Source organism: Lipomyces japonicus (assembly GCF_038497905.1).
Source record: "Lipomyces japonicus strain CBS 7319 unplaced genomic scaffold V1514scaffold_39, whole genome shotgun sequence".
Classification (NCBI taxonomy): Eukaryota; Fungi; Ascomycota; class Lipomycetes; order Lipomycetales; family Lipomycetaceae; genus Lipomyces; species Lipomyces japonicus.
In genome coordinates, this window is record NW_027117851.1 from 38,593 (window position 1) to 54,980 (window position 16,388).

Below are 16,388 nucleotides of genomic sequence, written 5' to 3' on the forward strand. Positions count from 1 at the left end.
GACACGCAAACAATGCGTTTGTTGATAAACCTAAACGAAGACTTCCTGAAACGACGAAAGATTTGACCCACGGTTGGGTCAGTTAATTAACACAACACACTGATGCGCGCTTTTAGCTCAAAATGAACATCTACCAGCCGAACAATATAAGGTTAAGACGACTTTGGCTTGTTTGTACTAGCCATACTGTTTGCATGTGGTTGCCAAGTGGCTTAAATTGTTGATCTTGGCAGGCTGACCGTGACAATTTCACGAACATGTTCCGATGCAAACTGGATGACCACCACGAGCCACGTACTTGAATAAATCCTCGTGATTTGCAATAGCTTGAGGATCAATTTTTATTAATTGGTAAATTGAGCTATTTATTATCTTGCTTGTGTTTTTTTTTTTCAATAACTTGCGGTTTTATATCATGCACGACAGCCGACAAGCGGTTAAATGCAGCACACGGTTGGCAATTTTGCATCGTTTAGTTATACATAATATAATTTCATGTAATTAGGTTGATAATGCGTTCGCTTACATAATACACTGTCAACCTCATCGCGGTCATTTTTCACATTTTTCACGTCAAGAAGAGCCATCGGCACGTGCTTGCACTCATGGCGCATAAGCACAACTTGATTTGCCAGGTTAATACTTTTTTTTTTTTTTTTCAAACTAGGTATATTTCTCAATAGATCACTAGTTCATGGCGACGATTCCACCTGCACTTGGTCCACCCAAGGTTGGACCGCAGCGCACGTCCCGGGTAGTTCAGAAACTGAAACTTCTTCCCGGTGCGACAGCACAATCACAGTCACCACCTGGTTCAAGCTCGGTGACTGCTGTTGACGGAAGTACTGCATCAGGTGCTGGTTTGGCCAGATCAGCAGCGCCACAGTCCGCACCACCAGCGTCAGCATCACTGCAGCTGCCAAAATTCTACACAAGCAATCATCCGGAACGGCTTACGAAGGCTGATCGGTTCAAGCTTCCCCGCGTGACTGCTTTCGCGACTGCGGGATCGTACCGGTTGCGGGATATTGCGCGGCATTTGTTTCGCCATCACGATCCAGTTGTCTTTGAAGACTGCGTGTACGCCAGGTATGCGTATCGAAATAATCGTCATCATCACGCCACGAACACGGGAATTTCTACAAGCACTTCTGCTGCTGACGCTGCTGATGTGCTCACTACGGAACAAGAAATTATTCGCTTAGGTCCGGACGGTAATCCAGTTCGTATCGGCGTGTCCACCGTGGCAGAAGTGTTTGCGTTCGATTACGGCGTGGTTGTACTTTGGGGGTTTTCCCGCGATGAAGAGCGCCAATTTTTGAGGGACCTGCATCATTACGAGTTGGAAAAATTTGCTGATGATGACGTGCAGATGGAAGAATTTAATTATTACATCACGCGGGATTACGATCCGCGCATCTACAATGATTTTATTGCCCTGCGTGATGTCAACAATTACATGGTAAAGCTGGCCATCTCACATGCGATCGCGCAATCGGTTAAGATTTCGTTGTTTGAAACCGTTGTGGACGATACGATCGAAAACACAAAGGCCATCCCGATGCAGATGGCATACCAGGGCAAGATTCTTGGTGATCGCAACTCGGTCATGCGGCAAATTGGTGACCTGTTTATTTTAAGAATTAACATTAATTTGCATGGATCGATTATTGACTCCCCTGAACTGATGTGGGCAAACCCGCAATTGGAACCTTTGTATCAGGCCACCAGGGCGTATCTGGAAATCAATCACCGCGTACAAATTTTGAATCAACGGTTAGAAGTTATTTCAGATTTATTGCAAATGCTGAAAGAGCAAGTGTCTCACGTGCATGAGGAGTACCTTGAATTTATTGTTATCGTGCTGATTGCAGTCGAGATTTTGGTGGCAATTATTAACATAGTAGTTGATCTTGCCGCCGAATCAAAGTAGTAATTACATCGTTGTCACTTTTGGTTTATGGGTCCATTAGGAATTGATATCAGAAATACCGGAATCCGAGATTTGCATCATAACTGATAATCCGAAATGCAGTGCAATATTGGGCATTAAATATTTCAGACCTACAAATTAACACGTGATACTATTTATTATCTGTACAATTAATTGGTTGCAGAAATCAGACAATAATGTTTGCAACTCGTGATTTTGTATTAAGAAAACTTAATTATAGGTCATCAAAATTAACCCCGAATTATGATGATACTTGACTATCAGATGAGAACTTATGGACCAAGTGCTGCCATGTCATGACAAGATCATGTTGTATTAATAGGCTTAAATGCAAACAAATTAAATAAAAAAAATTAAAATAAAAATAAAAACTCCCATGCTAAGTGCACTTGTGCATACCACCCATCAACTCTACAGCCGGAACCACCACGGCCGCATTACCATGATCACCGACACCCAAGCTTACAATCACGTTCTCATTCAGGTAACCTTCATACCGGTTCTGATTGGTTTCCCAAGCCATGCTGACTGTATATAAAAATTTGCCTTCAACATCAAATTTTTGTTCCCATTCGTCTTCGTTATCGAACCTGATTGGCTTTGACGAAAATCCAACCATTTGAAACGGCGCCACGGTTCTCCACATGGCCAGGTAACGAAAATATTGCACTTTCAGTGATCCTTTGATGCCTTCCTTGCGATGCAAAAACGATATGTAAACCGTGTTTTCTGGGCCGGGCTCGCATTCGCCATACTTGCAGAGCACGACCTTGATCGCGTTCGTGGCCTGGTGCCAGGTGGCATCCAAGTGAATGCACGACTGTTCTAATGACAACGTCAGGTTGCGCGTGGTCAGGCCATTGCCGACCAGGCGGGCAAAATGCCGCGTGTTGTGACCCAACTCGAATTGCACGTACTCGGCGTCGGTCTCGGCATCGTAAAACACGAGGTAATTTTTTTCCACGTACCGGCGGCCTTCATGCCTGGTCAATTCGGTCACGGTCGAGTACTGGTTAAGTAAGGCCCGGTTAACCCTGTATCGCAATGTCGGATACACCGTGCGCAGGTCAATCATCCACAGGCCAAAGCAGCCGTAGCGGGATTGCTGATTAAAAATCATCATGGGCGCACCTCTTGCCGACCAAAACACGCGAGGATCATGATAGCCTGGCACGTCACTCATAAACTCCTTTCCCTTGCAATCTTTTGCCGGCGTTTGCGGCACCACCAGTTCACGCGCATGCGTGGCGCATTGCAACACCGGTTCCAGGTTGCCGTCCCCATTGAGTTGCTCGCCGTATTTGGCTTCACAAATCAAGCTGTGTTGCTCAAACGAATCTCCACGCACGCGAGAAACTATTAAAAAAGGATAATGTGACGTCGGCGGCAAGGCAATAATGGTCGGATTGTATGTCATGGGATATCGCTCGGACGCGACCTTGACCTCGAACACGGCGCGCTTTTTCAATGACACGAACGTGTCGAACTCTTCTAACGTCTTGGCATCCGGAGCATCGTTTAAAAATGCAGTGTATTCAGGTAGCGGGTATTCTGCGCCTAAAACTAACGGAGATTTAAACTTGGCCGAGTGCTTCACGACCGGCCGTTGTGATTCATGCACGTCCCGGGCTCTCACGTACTCCTCCACGAGCGGCAGCTCCAACGTGACCGAATCCAGCCGCCGAGGTTGAACCAGTAAATACAACAAACCAAGAGACAATGCAAGCAGAGTCGACAAGACTGTTTCGGCCCTGCTCAACAATTTTATTTTTATCTTCATGGTCCAATTCATGCGCTGCATACAAGGTCGCCTTTTGCTCCCATTTTTTTGCAGGCCAAACCCCACGCCGGGTAAGCATTTCCCCATTTTACGGTTATCGTCAGGGGTTTAATTAACTACTTATCCACCCTGCCATAATAATCTTCAGGATAAGAATGCTTGCAAAAATGAAAAACATTACTTGCAGTCGCTGGTTTTCTAGTGCTTCAGCTCGTCGCATTGGCAGTCACGACCGCGACCGTGTGGTTTTGGACCAACAGATCGCCGCGATCGAGTCTTGGTGGGCCACGCCTCGGTTTAATGGCATCGCACGTCGGTATTCTGCTCGCGATGTGGCCACCAAACGTGGCACGCTCAATCAGACATACGCATCCTCAACTCAAGCCGATAAGCTTTTTGATCTTCTGACTGCTCGCAGCAATGCAGGCTTGCCTGTGCACACGTTGGGCGTGATCGATCCCGTGCAAATGACCCAGATGGCCAGGCATCAAGAAGTCGTGTACGTGTCCGGGTGGGCCTGTTCGGCCGTGCTGACCACCACAAATGAGGTTTCGCCTGATCTAGGCGATTACCCTTACGATACTGTGCCGAACCAGGTTGACCGGTTGTTTCGGGCGCAGCAATTGCATGATCGCAAAGCATGGCACGAATGGGCCGACAACGAAGCCACCGAGCAACGGATCGATTACCTGAGGCCCATCATTGCCGATGCTGATACCGGCCACGGGGGCCTATCCGCAGTTATGAAGCTGGCCAAACTTTTTGCCGAGCGCGGTGCGGCAGCCATTCATCTTGAAGACCAATTACACGGGGGCAAGAAATGCGGACACTTGGCCGGCAAGGTGGTCGTGCCACCCTCCGCTCACGTATCCCGTCTGGTGGCAACGCGAATGCAATGGGACATTATGGGCACAAATAATCTTGTGATTGCACGAACAGACGCAGAATCATCCACTTTGCTGTCGACCTCAATCGACCCATCAGATCATGAATTCATTCTCGGCGTTGCAAAAAGTGTCAAGCCGCTGGCACAGGTTTTGGCTGAGGCCGAATCTTGCGGCGCGTCACTTGATGATTTGAATCGACTTGAATCCGAATGGATGTCTTCAGTTGAGCTGGTAACTTTTGATGAAGGTAACAGGACTGTATAACGTTAGTACTTGCTCGGATTTCTAACCTGATCTTTTTTTTTTTTTTTTTGTCTACACGCAGCCGTTGTGAGGGCATTGACGAGCGCAGGCAAGTCTGACCACATCGAATCTTACCTGGCCCAAAGTGCCGGCAAATCCAATTTTGACGGACGCAAAGTGGCTGCCTCCTTACTGGGCAATAAGGAAGCCTTGATCTTTGATTGGGACGCGCCACGCACACGCGAGGGCCATTATCAGACCCGAGCAGGCTTGCAATCGGCAATCAAACGTTCGCTCACGTACGCGCCATTCGCAGATGCAATTTGGGTCGAAACCAAAAAGCCGGATTTAAATCAGGCTAAAAAGATTGCCGCTGCGGTGCACGAAAAATTTCCAGCAAAATGGTTGGTTTACAACTTGTCACCTTCGTTTAACTGGGCCGCGCATGGATTGTCCGATAATGACCTTAAGCAGTTCATTTTTGAACTCGGCAAACTTGGATTCGTTTTGCAATTGGTATCACTAGCTGGCATTCACTCCAATGCCGCAATCACTTGTAAGATATTTGTTTATGCTGGTTTGAAAAGTTATGTTTCTAATTGATTTTATTTATTTTTTTTTTTTTTTTCACTCAGGCGAACTTTCACGACGGTTCAAGACCGACGGCATGCTGGCATACGTCGAACTTATTCAACGAAAGGAACGAGAACTTGGATGCGACGTGCTTACTCACCAAAAATGGTCCGGCGCATCGTACGTTGATTCGATCCTTCAAGCCGTGCAAGGTGGCGGCAGTTCGAGCACAAGCACCACCGGCGCCGCATCAACAGAACACCAATTTTGAAAAATCAATTCATAAATATATATAATATTTTAAAACATGTAGCTATTTTCGAGACCCTTCAGCACCTTTGCGAACTTGTTGCAAAAATTCGAGCAATTTTATTCGAAGTTTTTTAGCCAACTCATCCGAATCCGATGGCGGCGGCTTCAAAAATATACCGAGCGTTAGTTTTCTTAAACCTGTCAATACATGCTACGCACCAATTGATCCAGAAGAAATTCTGCTTCTTCAATCGAAAGCACAAGCGGTCCGCGGTTCATTTTTAGTTACAATCTATAACTACACAGACACATTGATGTACACGGCGGGTGCCATTTCTATCAATTCACGAACGGCTACGATACCCTCAATGCTTTCACGAAGTACATTATCCGATGTCTAATCCGGCCATGTCTTTATCCAATCCGTCCTGCTCGTCAATATCAAGTCCTAATTTCTTGTTCTCTTTGCGCATGCGCCTGATCATTTCTTTGACCGTCTTGATGTGCTTTTTGCTCTTCTCATGTGCATCCAGCTGGTTTTCCGACTTGAACGTTTTGTTGCATGCCACGCACTCGTAAACCACAACTTCGTCAGAATCGTAGTCATCATCTGCATCGTCATTTTCATCATGCACATTATTATTATTTTCATCACTACCGGGAAAGGTTTCGTCGTCACCGTCATCGTCAGCCGTCGGTTGCTTGCTCTCATCCTTGCGATCCGTTCGTCGCCGGCCACCGTACTCCTCATCCCAAAACCCGTCATTTTGTTCGACTGGCCGCAGCCATTCTTGCTCTTGATAGTCATCAAATTTTTCCCGATGCGCTGCTCGTGCTCGTGCTGCTTGTGCTTTGGCTCGGGCCACGTCCTCCTCCCTTCGCGCCCGCACGCTTTCTTCCTCGGCATTGCCATCATTACCTGTAGCTGCCGACGCATTGTTCGCGGTTGTCCTGCGCACCGATGGACCTCGCGGATCTCGTTTGCGCAAAAACAAAACTAATGCTCGCACGGCATCGTTGTACTCTTTCCGTGCCGCATCGCGCGCCTTCTTGTTTTCCTTTTCCATGGCCCGGCGCACGCGGCGGTCTGGCGCGTCCGACATTCGGTACAGGTCCGCCCAGACAAACGTCTTACGACTAGAAAACCCAGTCCATGCTGCGTAAAAAAACCTGACTTGATCCTGCCATGAAGAACCGCTGGTTCCAAACCGCGGCAACGTGGCGTCCCTGTCAACTTGGTCGTCAAATGTCTCTTCCGACGACAACTGAACGAAAACTTGTCCGGCAATGGTGAAAAATCCAATTTCAGAATCATCATATATTGAAAATAATCCGGGATCAAAATAACGCAAAATGTCTGCCGCAGACGTGCCCTCTGCATTGACTGATGATGAGTTTTTGCTTCCGCCACCACGAACTTCATCTCGCAAGATCTGGTCTCGGTGCGAATCATACCATGCACGCTACATGCACACCATGTTCCAAATCAGTAATCAACTCTTAAACACCACATTCGTTACTTACCTCGTCAGGATCAGACAATATTTCGTAAGCTGCTTGCACAAGCGCAAACTTCTCGGTCGCCTCGGCCACATTGTTCATGTTCTTGTCCGGGTGCAGGCGCAGGGCCTGCCTACGATACGCTCGCTTTATATCATCATCTGATGCTTGCCTCGAAATTTCGAGAATTTCATAGTAGCACGTCTTCATTACCTCAACCTTGTCCAATTTCTCATCGCTACATTCAACACACCTAATGGGCGCTAACTTTACTGGTAACTAACTAACTATTAAAAAAAAGAACTTATTATATAATCAATGACTAACCATGATTTAACAACGCATTTATATGTAGAAATTTTGCTCCCGCGGTTATGAATCAGCTTTCCAAATAAGTTAAAAAAAAAAAAAAGGTCATGATTTTCACACGAGTTGCTACAACATCAATACGTCCATTAACAGCATTTTCAAGTCTTGCGATTAGGCAATGTTGTTCCTGCCGACAGTTCTCGACCCGGCTGTGGTTGAGTACTAACGTGACAGACGAAGCTAAGAATGTGGCGGCCGGTTCAGAGGTGCGTCCTATCAACAAAAAGAAAATCACCAAAAAATTTATAAAGTTTATCGATACTGCAAAGCATCCGGTTACGGCAATGCCACTGGAACTGCAAGGATCAATGCAGCGACATTTACAAATTCTCAAGAACGCAAGTGAACCGATCGAGAATACAGTACATGTACCCAAGCGGGTCAACAAATGGGCATTGCCTCAATTAAAAGTCTTAAAGCCGGGAGAAATTGATGAGCAAGTGCCAAAGCTTCAGGCCAAGCTGCCAGAGAATTGGAGGGACATTCCCGACCTGCCTAAATGGCGTCGTGAAAAATATGAAACGATTGAGAAATTAGAACACCAAGCATGGCGGCCGCGCAAGCGAGTGCCGCCTAGCAGTAGAGCGTGGATCAGGGAATTCAAAGACAACAATCCGACCGTGCCGATCGAGGAACTGGCTGCCATGTTTGGCACGTCACATATGGCGATAAAGCGGATTCTGAAAAGTAACTACGTGCCACAATCATCAAGCGAATACGATCAGATAATGAAGCGGTGGAATAATCGCAAGGAAAGAATTATCAACACGTGGAAGAACATTGGCAGAAGATAAAAGGTCGGTTTTAAAAAAAAATTATTTCTTTATTCGAGACAATGCTATGCTTCCTTTAAGTCTGTGTCGCATGTTGTCGATTGCAGAAATGGTTTCGTCCGCAACGGTCGGTGCCAATTTTTTGTACTGCAAGTCGCTGAGCGATTCCACCACGGCATCGATTCTGGCCTGCGTTTCAACAGATGACCTATCGATCGCTTCTAGCTCGTTGGACAAGAATTCTATCGCTTCTTCCATGTATTGTAGCAAATCATGTAATTGCAGCTGCGGCTGGTCCTAAAATAATAATAATAATAATAATGAATTAGCCATTAGAAATACGGAAGTTGATAAACTTATCCAAGTCATACTCACTCGCGACGGCGGCAACAACTTTGCATATATCAAATTCTCATCATCTCCGTTCCCAATCTCGGCTTCGTTCTCTGCCGCAACGATGGCAGGAATCAACCGTTTCGTGATTGAACATTCGAGCTTGATATTTTTGGCCACGACTTTGACCTGCCGGGCTCTGGTGGCTGCCAGGTCGTGATAAAGCTCTGTCACCAGCCGATCCGACCTCTTGTCCCGCGGAAACAAACTGATAAATTCGCGACGAGTAATAACATCAACCAGCTGGGCATGCTCGGTCAGGAACGAAAGTATTGACTCCTCGTCCATACTGTAAATTCTTTCGACCTGATCAACGCGCCGTCGCGGTACAAGTGAAGGTAAACTTGAGATAACTAAGGGAACCGTACCTATTACGTAACAGATTACGTGGCATTGACCTCAACGTCCAGCATCAAATCTTGTTCCCTCCGCAGTGATCTAAATACCATGCCGGTTTAGCTTCATGGACAACATTCATCGAGTTGTCAATAACTATTTCCGTGACTCGGAGACCGCAAATACGGACCATTTGTCACCGGTGATTATCCTTGGCAAGCAATACTCGCCCGCTCCTGATCGGCCGCAGGCCCAAGCAGACCTCGACAATGAGAACGATGACGGCCACCAGCACCAGCAAAATCACAAACTCTCACGTTTTATTTCCAGATCATGGCGCGATAGTTTGACATCATCTGATGGATTTTCAGGCTCTACTTCACCGTCAGCACTGCAGAAGAGCACGGCTTGGCCGCACAGGATCGTGGACGAAATCGGTGCCAGGCTGTACATGACGTACAGAACTGATTTCCCAATAAAAATTAATCGATCACCAAATGGACCGCCATCGTTGACGGTTGGCGGTTTATTGCGAGGTCAGCTTGATAGTTCTGGGTTCACGACCGACGCTGGTTGGGGGTGCATGATCCGGTCGGGACAAATCCTGCTGGCAAATACGCTCGACAGGTTGTTAGATCAAGATCGCAGGCGGACTATATCTTGGTTTGCAGATAGTCCGGATGCACCGTTTTCGATTCACAAGTTCGTGCATCATGGTGAAGTTGATTGCGGCAAGTATGCGGGCGAATGGTTCGGCCCGTCAGCCGCGGCCCGGTGTATTCAGTATGCGTACTTTGCAAGATTTGATATTTAGCACGAATTATACTAACCATCTGAGCAGAATATTATGTCAAAAATTTCCAAATGCTGCGATTCGGGTCTACATTGGCGGTGACGCCGGTGACGTGTACGAAGACCGCGTCTTGCAGGCCTCGGGTGGGTTGGTCAACTTTCGACCGACCTTGATCCTGTTAGGCATGCGACTCGGAATTGAAAAAATCACTCCCATTTACTACGATGCGCTCAAGTTTTGCTTGCAACTGCCTCAGGCAGTGGGCATTGCTGGCGGCCGTCCAGCTGCGTCACATTACTTTTTTGGATATCAGGGTGACAATCTGTTTTACCTTGACCCGCACTTCATGCGCAAGGCCCTGCCATTTAGGAGTGACTGGCAAAAATACTCAGCTGAGGAACTCGAGTCCGTACGTACGTGTGCCGTGCGCACGATCCAGCTCGACGCGATGGATCCCAGCATGCTTATCGGATTTTTGATCCGCGATGCTGACGACTGGCTTGATTGGACCAGCCGACTGAGCAACTTTAAAGGCAAGAAGTTTATTCACGTTTCCAAAACTGAGCCGCGATTTGGCCGTGCTGGAGGGTCCAGCTTGGATAACAACAACAGCACCAGCAACCATGGCGTCGATGCTGACGATGATGACGAGTACGTTATCCATGACACGTCTTATGTCGACACGACTTCTGACGACGTCTCTGATTTTGAGCATATCAATGAAGGCGACGATGAAATTGAATGCGATGACAATGAAGTCATGTCACTGCCCTCAAGTTTCACTGCGTCTTCATAGGAAGATATGAAACGACATTTTGTGTGTTTTTCTTTGTTGTGCATTATAGGGAGTTTTTGAGTTTTTTTTTTTTAATTATTCTTTAATCTACATCTTACCGGAACAATGTATTGTTGCGTATTGTGCACCAGCTGTGCCCAGTCATGCGTATTCTCCTGTATTCTTAGACCAAACACTATCGGTTATGTCTGGTCCGGTGGACATTGGAGCAATGAAAGACAACGAGTAGATTGGCGTAACCGAGATGTCGGACTTGCGAATAATTAGACATTCTCAAAGCTGCCAAAGACATGGGACTTTTAATTGTGGTTGTTTGGCTTGATCATAAATGTTATCCAAAAGTTTAAATCGATGGCCGTGCACGTGAGAGCGTTAATTGGCGAACGGTGAACCCCGGAGAGGGAAATTTCCTTTCAGGCGTACCATTCATAAAATCGGTTCAGTTCGTTCGTTCTGCTCGCCCGTTCCAGATCCGCGGTAGAAAATGCGACGATGAAGTTTGCAAAAGTATTTCAGCAATTGCTGGATGAGGAAAATATTCCCAAGGAATGGGTGTCGGCCGCAATTCAGTACAAGGCCTTGAAAAAATGCATTAACAAGGTCGTGTCTGAATTGGAAGAGCTGGGATTGGAAAAGGAAACGTTGCAATTGCTTCTTGCTTACGAAAACGCTCAGCGGAGTAGTAGTAGTGGTGGAGGGCCAAGGCCCAAGTTGATTTATTCGTTTGAAGGTAAGCTAATAACGTTGCTATGGTAGGGTTCCAAGCGCTAACTTGACCGGGAATTAAAGGATCACTGCACGAGTTCGTGCCAAAAATCAGTATAAACCTTGATGCTGTGAACGGCACACCATTGTCTGCAGAGATCTCGGCGGACACGCGAATCAAGCTGCAGAAATTGATTGCCAAGGCAAATGCTGCCGGCGCGAAGCGGGATCAGCCATATGTTCAAGTCGTGAGCACCGACCATGACGATGATGACGAAGACGACAATGACATTTTTATTTCCGACAGACAAGACGTTGAAATCATACGATGCGATCATGATAAGCGGGAACGGAGGTTAAGCTACGAATACAAGGACATGTTTGATGCCGACAACAGCCTGCATGTGCGTGGGCTTCATAATACTCATGCAGGCACGGTCGATGACAATGCCGGCGCCGGTGATGCTAACATAATTACAGGAACAACCAGGACGATTGAGATTCATTTGCATTCTGACTCGGAATTTTTCCACATGCTTTGCTCCGAGCTGGCTGCGTTGGATAGCTTGCAAGAAGAGCAACAGAAAATCATGTCGGATGAAGTCGTTCAGTTGTCTCGCAAGCTGCCGTATGTGACGTCTCCGTTTCAGAAAAAGAATGACTTGTACGTCTGGCGTGAGATCTTTAGGTTGTATATCGACGCTGGCGTGTTTTTTTCATCCGTCGAACTCGATCATGGCGAACGAAACGCAGACAAGGCTAAGGAACAACTTATGTGGTTTACCAATGAACTGGAAAATATGAATTTGTTAAAACGGTTTAAACTTAAGGAATCAAAAGAATTATTTGAACAATTTTGGAATATTAACTTATCACTCCTGCAATCGATGCAGTTTCAATCCCTAAACCAAACCGCCATGACCAAGATTCTCAAAAAATTCGACAAGCAAACCGCTCTTTCATCTCGGCAAGTGTTTCCTAATTTTTATTTTAACAATCCGGTTTTCATGACGACCGCCATGACAACAGCCGTGGCCACGGCCACAACGACGGTGAATTCGGCCAGTTCTTCGATTGCAAAATCGGTATGTTTTGCCATGGCAGATCAATTGTTGACCATCATTCCACAATTGGACGATTATATTTGTCCCGTATGCTACCTGCTTGCGTTTAAACCGGTCAGGCTTGACTGCGGTCACGTATTTTGCATTCGATGCCTGGTGAAATTGCAACGTCAGAATAAAGACAATTGTCCAATATGCAGGCAAAAAGTATTATTGTCAGCCAGTGGCAGGAACATTGATACCGGGTTGTATAATCACTTGTTGCTATACTTCCCCAAGGAAGCCAAGCAAAAACAAATTGCCAACGATCGAGAAGTGGTTAAGGAGCAACTCAATGTTAATGACGAACAGAAATGTGTTATTATGTGATTTATGGGAAAAATAGTTGGATTCATTTTTTTTTTAATTTTTACTTTTGGGGAGGGGGCGCTGGGTTAGTATTTTGAAAATTTATGCTGTTAATTATATTTGAGGGAGCAAATAAAATGATTACTTTGATTACATTAATAATAGGTTTTAAGTCAGTTAATTTAAATACAACAATTCAAATTAATGTTATAGCAATGTTTCACCCATGGCGCATCTGACAAGACTGCAAGCGGCAGAAATTGTGGCCTTTATGGAACTTGCGTTCTCGCCTAGGGCTGGGTTGCATTCCATCAAGTCCATGGCCACCAGGTTTCCGGTCTCGGCAATGGCTTCACAAACGTAGCACGCCTCACGCAACGTTAAGCCTCCGCGCACGGGCGTACCGGTTGCCGGTGCCTCTACCGGGTCAACCGCATCGATATCGAGTGACAAGTGAACCGGCGCCTTGCCGTCTGGGTTAATGCGTTCCAGTGCCATCTCAACAACCTTGCCAATGCCGTACCGGTCAACATGATGCATGGAAAACGCGGCAATGTTATGCTTGCGCAAGATATCGCGCTCGCCAGCGTCCACGTCGCGCAAACCAATGTATGCTAACTTGTTGGCAGCTAGTGCTGGCTTTACCCATGCGAACTGTGGTGGGCATGGTTCGGCCAGACCCATGACAAACGATAACGGGCAGCCGTGAATGTTGCCTGATTCTGTGGATTGCGGCGTGTTAATGTCGGCATGAGCATCGACCCAGATCAGGCATGTGTCAGGTAATCGTGCCAGTACACCTGAAACCGTGCCGATGGCCAACGAATGATCACCACCGATTGTTAATGGTAATGATCCGGATTCTAGCGTGGCGGTCACGGTGTCAGCGACTAACTTGGTCGACGTGCCAACGTACAAAGGCCGTTTTAGTTTGCCCTCGTCGGGATCAGATTCAGGTTCAACAAATTCGAGATCATAAATCTTATTAACCGTCCAATCTAGTGATTCAAGTTGCTTGGCCAAGCCGGCTTCAAGAACATGATTCGGCCCGGTTTCGACTCCGTCTCGCGGCTGGCCTCCTAACGAAAACGAATTAAAAAAAAAATAAAAAATTAAAAAAAAACTCACGGTTTAATAATAAAGTAATTTACCTGAAAATGGGCAACTAATTATTGAAACGTTTCTGGCTTGAAAATGTTTGTAAACGATACCTATAAATTGAATTATTTATTGTTAACTATCTAATAAGTTCAATTGAAAGTAGTATACGGTACCATTCGCATTAACGTCGAACGAAGATGCCATTTGGGGGTATTTAAAAATGATAATAATAATGATAATAATAATAGTAATATCAATAAAATTAATAAAAAGATGATTTGTACAATTATACGATTATATAGAAACCGAGAGTGATCTCTTATCCTTGTCTTGTATACACCCCATCAGATAAAGTACCGCGCACGGCCGCGGCCTTGTTATTTCGACCTCCCGCTTCAACATCCGCAATGTACTAATGTGTAAATTTGAAAAAGAAAATTGCATTTAGAATAGTAAATCTCGTTTTCGTAGATAATTTGACATCTCTGACTGGGTTTCAAGCAACATGAACGCTACGTAGTTCACATAATTGATAGTTTACGCCTCATTTCGTTTAAGTTTTCGTAATCTACAAAGATCACCCACAGCTCGGGCCAGATATGCGCTTCGGGAAAGGGGAAACGATGGCGTTGACATATTTTGGCAATGATATATATATGGCTGCGGAATTTAAAAACCGTTTCGACTATCCGTTTTGTTTAGTTGGGCATACATGATCAATTTCTAAAATATATCAACACAAATAATATACATGTACATATCATATTATTCGACTTCCTGTGGTGGCGGCACATTACCACTACTAGCGACGCTTGATGCATCGCTTCCTTTCTTCGCGTGTCGCAGCATCGTCCTTCGTTTTATTTCGCTCCACGAATTCAGTTTGGATGATGACGATGATGATGACGACCGCGAAGACGTCGCTGAAGTCGGACTATTTTCACTTGATTCGTTGCCGATTTCTGTCTCAGCTTGGTGGGCATCAATATTTTCTTCGGCTTCCGCCGCCCGGTCTTCATTCCGCTCCACATAATTCTCTTCAACTTCACCAACTTGATTGACATCTTCTTGACCAGAACCGTCTTCCCGTGCCAATAACTCTTCATCTTCCACAAGTTCCGCATTTCGCACCCATCTTCTTCGTCGGGTGTACTTGCCAAACACGTCTTCTTTTGAACCCTTTTTCCAAGTATTATCGTAATAAATCCAGCCATCATCATCTCCATTCGATCTATCTACGCGCCATTGCGTATCAACCCATTTCCAACGCATGCCAGTGCCCTCCGCATCTGGAAGCGTAAATTCATCCAGGCCTAGGCATTCATTCAGAAACTCATCAGCCCATGCAGTGCGCTCGTACGCTAACAGGTTTGCGGTCCATCCTATGCCCAGCCATTTACGTTGATTTTCATACACAACGTAAGTGAACCTTACTGGTTCAGTCGGGCTCTTTTTAGCGTTGGCAATAATATTTTTGGCGCTGCCACTGCCACCATTGCTTTCATTTAATGGCAAAGAAAAGGAGGACGGAGGAGCAGCAGCAGCAGCAGCAGCAGCATTAGAACCTCCACTCTGAACCCTATGTGCAGAAGCTGCCACAGCATGGTCGAGTGAGACAGAACGTTTCCGCTTGGAAAAATCTATGCCGGTCAGGTAAAACGATAACAATCTGGCCGTACGAGATCGCCACAGAATCGTGCGAGATACTCTGGCCGGAAGCGAATGATATGTCAGCACAAATGATCCAAAGCTCAGTAAAATCAATCGCGGCGTGAGAATGTAAAACGCAATGAAAATATACACCGGCGACAAAAACAACGTCGTGGCGAGTAATCTTGTCAAGTCACGGTTAGTGAGCGACAGCGATGTCACTGGGGAAAAAAACATATCCAAACGTGTTGTCAGGGTTGTTAAAGTATGAATGATCGCATCCAGTGTCGGGTGCTCTTGTTGTTCTGCCGGCATATCCAGATTAGATTTCGAATCCCAATTTTTTTTTTCACGTGCCTGTCAGGCAAAATTCAGTCGACTCACCTTTGTCCACTTTGGAATGGATGTGCACGTATCCAGCCACTGCGCCAACGGCGAGGAGATGACCAGCATATCTAATTAGCGTCTCCCAATGAAGAACCAGGCCAGCCCAAACACAAACAAGCAGGAAACTCGACCATACGTCACCCGATGTCCATGTCAGCAGTGCCGCGGCGCGATCGGCAGCCAGAATGTAGCGATACGATAAAGATAACGCTCTGGTCACAGTAGGAGGAGTCTGTAGAAGTAGCGGCGAGTGCTGCTTGATCTGGTTCGTGTCTGGTGCTACAAACGTGGCATAGGTGGCCGTTGCGGATACGGCGGTTGTAGCCGAGCCAGAAGAAGGTTGAGCTCCAGTTGGAGCAACAGCTTGAGCAGCGGGAAAAGACATCGATATAAGCCAGGGAGTCTCAAGCGCAGCCATGCATTAGCATGGTAGAATCCAGACTAAGTAAAACGTGCACAGGAATGAAGAGTTCAAATTCACCTT

At 46.2% G+C, this 16,388-nt stretch overlaps 11 protein-coding genes across 11 annotated transcripts; 5 read left to right on the top strand and 6 right to left on the bottom strand.

Annotated features, from left to right (window-relative positions):
• Positions 1-582: 582 nt before the first annotated feature.
• On the top strand, positions 583-2,325 carry V1514DRAFT_335266 (uncharacterized protein). The gene has a single exon (XM_066928359.1). The coding sequence runs from the start codon at positions 695-697 to the stop codon at positions 1,931-1,933; it is 1,239 nt and encodes a 412-aa protein (XP_066781845.1). The 5' UTR covers positions 583-694; the 3' UTR covers positions 1,934-2,325.
• An 8-nt stretch (positions 2,326-2,333) lies between these two features.
• Positions 2,334-3,734, bottom strand: V1514DRAFT_321558 (uncharacterized protein; the record flags this gene model as incomplete). Its single annotated transcript, XM_066926053.1, has 1 exon — positions 2,334-3,734. The coding sequence occupies one exon, from the start codon at positions 3,732-3,734 to the stop codon at positions 2,334-2,336; it is 1,401 nt and encodes a 466-aa protein (XP_066781846.1).
• A 132-nt stretch (positions 3,735-3,866) lies between these two features.
• On the top strand, positions 3,867-5,773 carry V1514DRAFT_335271 (isocitrate lyase). Its single transcript, XM_066928360.1, has 3 exons — positions 3,867-4,868; positions 4,947-5,420; positions 5,500-5,773. Exons 1-3 carry the CDS (start codon positions 3,890-3,892, stop codon positions 5,706-5,708), a joined length of 1,662 nt encoding a protein of 553 aa, XP_066781847.1. The 5' UTR covers positions 3,867-3,889; the 3' UTR covers positions 5,709-5,773.
• Positions 5,751-5,968, bottom strand: V1514DRAFT_321560 (uncharacterized protein; the record flags this gene model as incomplete). The annotated part of the gene is made up of 2 exons (XM_066926054.1): positions 5,751-5,852; positions 5,909-5,968. 2 exons carry the CDS (start codon positions 5,966-5,968, stop codon positions 5,751-5,753), a joined length of 162 nt encoding a protein of 53 aa, XP_066781848.1.
• An 86-nt stretch (positions 5,969-6,054) lies between these two features.
• V1514DRAFT_335272 (DnaJ domain-containing protein) lies at positions 6,055-7,461 on the bottom strand. Its single transcript, XM_066928361.1, has 2 exons — positions 7,214-7,461; positions 6,055-7,152 (listed from the first exon to the last, which is right to left on the bottom strand). Exons 1-2 carry the CDS (start codon positions 7,397-7,399, stop codon positions 6,076-6,078), a joined length of 1,263 nt encoding a protein of 420 aa, XP_066781849.1. The 5' UTR covers positions 7,400-7,461; the 3' UTR covers positions 6,055-6,075.
• Positions 7,462-7,579: 118 nt separating this feature from the next.
• On the top strand, positions 7,580-8,649 carry V1514DRAFT_335273 (uncharacterized protein). Its single transcript, XM_066928362.1, has one exon. The coding sequence runs from the start codon at positions 7,606-7,608 to the stop codon at positions 8,350-8,352; it is 747 nt and encodes a 248-aa protein (XP_066781850.1). The 5' UTR covers positions 7,580-7,605; the 3' UTR covers positions 8,353-8,649.
• Positions 7,888-9,040, bottom strand: V1514DRAFT_335274 (uncharacterized protein). The gene is made up of 2 exons (XM_066928363.1): positions 8,707-9,040; positions 7,888-8,628 (listed from the first exon to the last, which is right to left on the bottom strand). The coding sequence occupies exons 1-2, from the start codon at positions 9,010-9,012 to the stop codon at positions 8,374-8,376; spliced, it is 561 nt and encodes a 186-aa protein (XP_066781851.1). The 5' UTR covers positions 9,013-9,040; the 3' UTR covers positions 7,888-8,373.
• Positions 9,041-9,164: 124 nt separating this feature from the next.
• Positions 9,165-10,771, top strand: V1514DRAFT_310287 (uncharacterized protein). Its single transcript, XM_066925766.1, has 2 exons — positions 9,165-9,843; positions 9,902-10,771. Exons 1-2 carry the CDS (start codon positions 9,188-9,190, stop codon positions 10,647-10,649), a joined length of 1,404 nt encoding a protein of 467 aa, XP_066781852.1. The 5' UTR covers positions 9,165-9,187; the 3' UTR covers positions 10,650-10,771.
• Positions 10,772-11,034: 263 nt separating this feature from the next.
• Positions 11,035-12,925, top strand: V1514DRAFT_335276 (SPX domain-containing protein). Its single transcript, XM_066928364.1, has 2 exons — positions 11,035-11,379; positions 11,439-12,925. The coding sequence occupies exons 1-2, from the start codon at positions 11,142-11,144 to the stop codon at positions 12,785-12,787; spliced, it is 1,587 nt and encodes a 528-aa protein (XP_066781853.1). The 5' UTR covers positions 11,035-11,141; the 3' UTR covers positions 12,788-12,925.
• On the bottom strand, positions 12,889-14,402 carry V1514DRAFT_335277 (uncharacterized protein). Its single transcript, XM_066928365.1, has 3 exons — positions 14,041-14,402; positions 13,918-13,977; positions 12,889-13,845 (listed from the first exon to the last, which is right to left on the bottom strand). The coding sequence occupies exons 1-3, from the start codon at positions 14,069-14,071 to the stop codon at positions 12,974-12,976; spliced, it is 963 nt and encodes a 320-aa protein (XP_066781854.1). The 5' UTR covers positions 14,072-14,402; the 3' UTR covers positions 12,889-12,973.
• Positions 14,403-14,632: 230 nt separating this feature from the next.
• V1514DRAFT_348547 (integral peroxisomal membrane peroxin-domain-containing protein) lies at positions 14,633-16,289 on the bottom strand (the record flags this gene model as incomplete). The annotated part of the gene is made up of 4 exons (XM_066929340.1): positions 14,633-14,720; positions 14,967-15,300; positions 15,433-15,822; positions 15,902-16,289. 4 exons carry the CDS (start codon positions 16,287-16,289, stop codon positions 14,633-14,635), a joined length of 1,200 nt encoding a protein of 399 aa, XP_066781855.1.
• Positions 16,290-16,388: the final 99 nt, after the last annotated feature.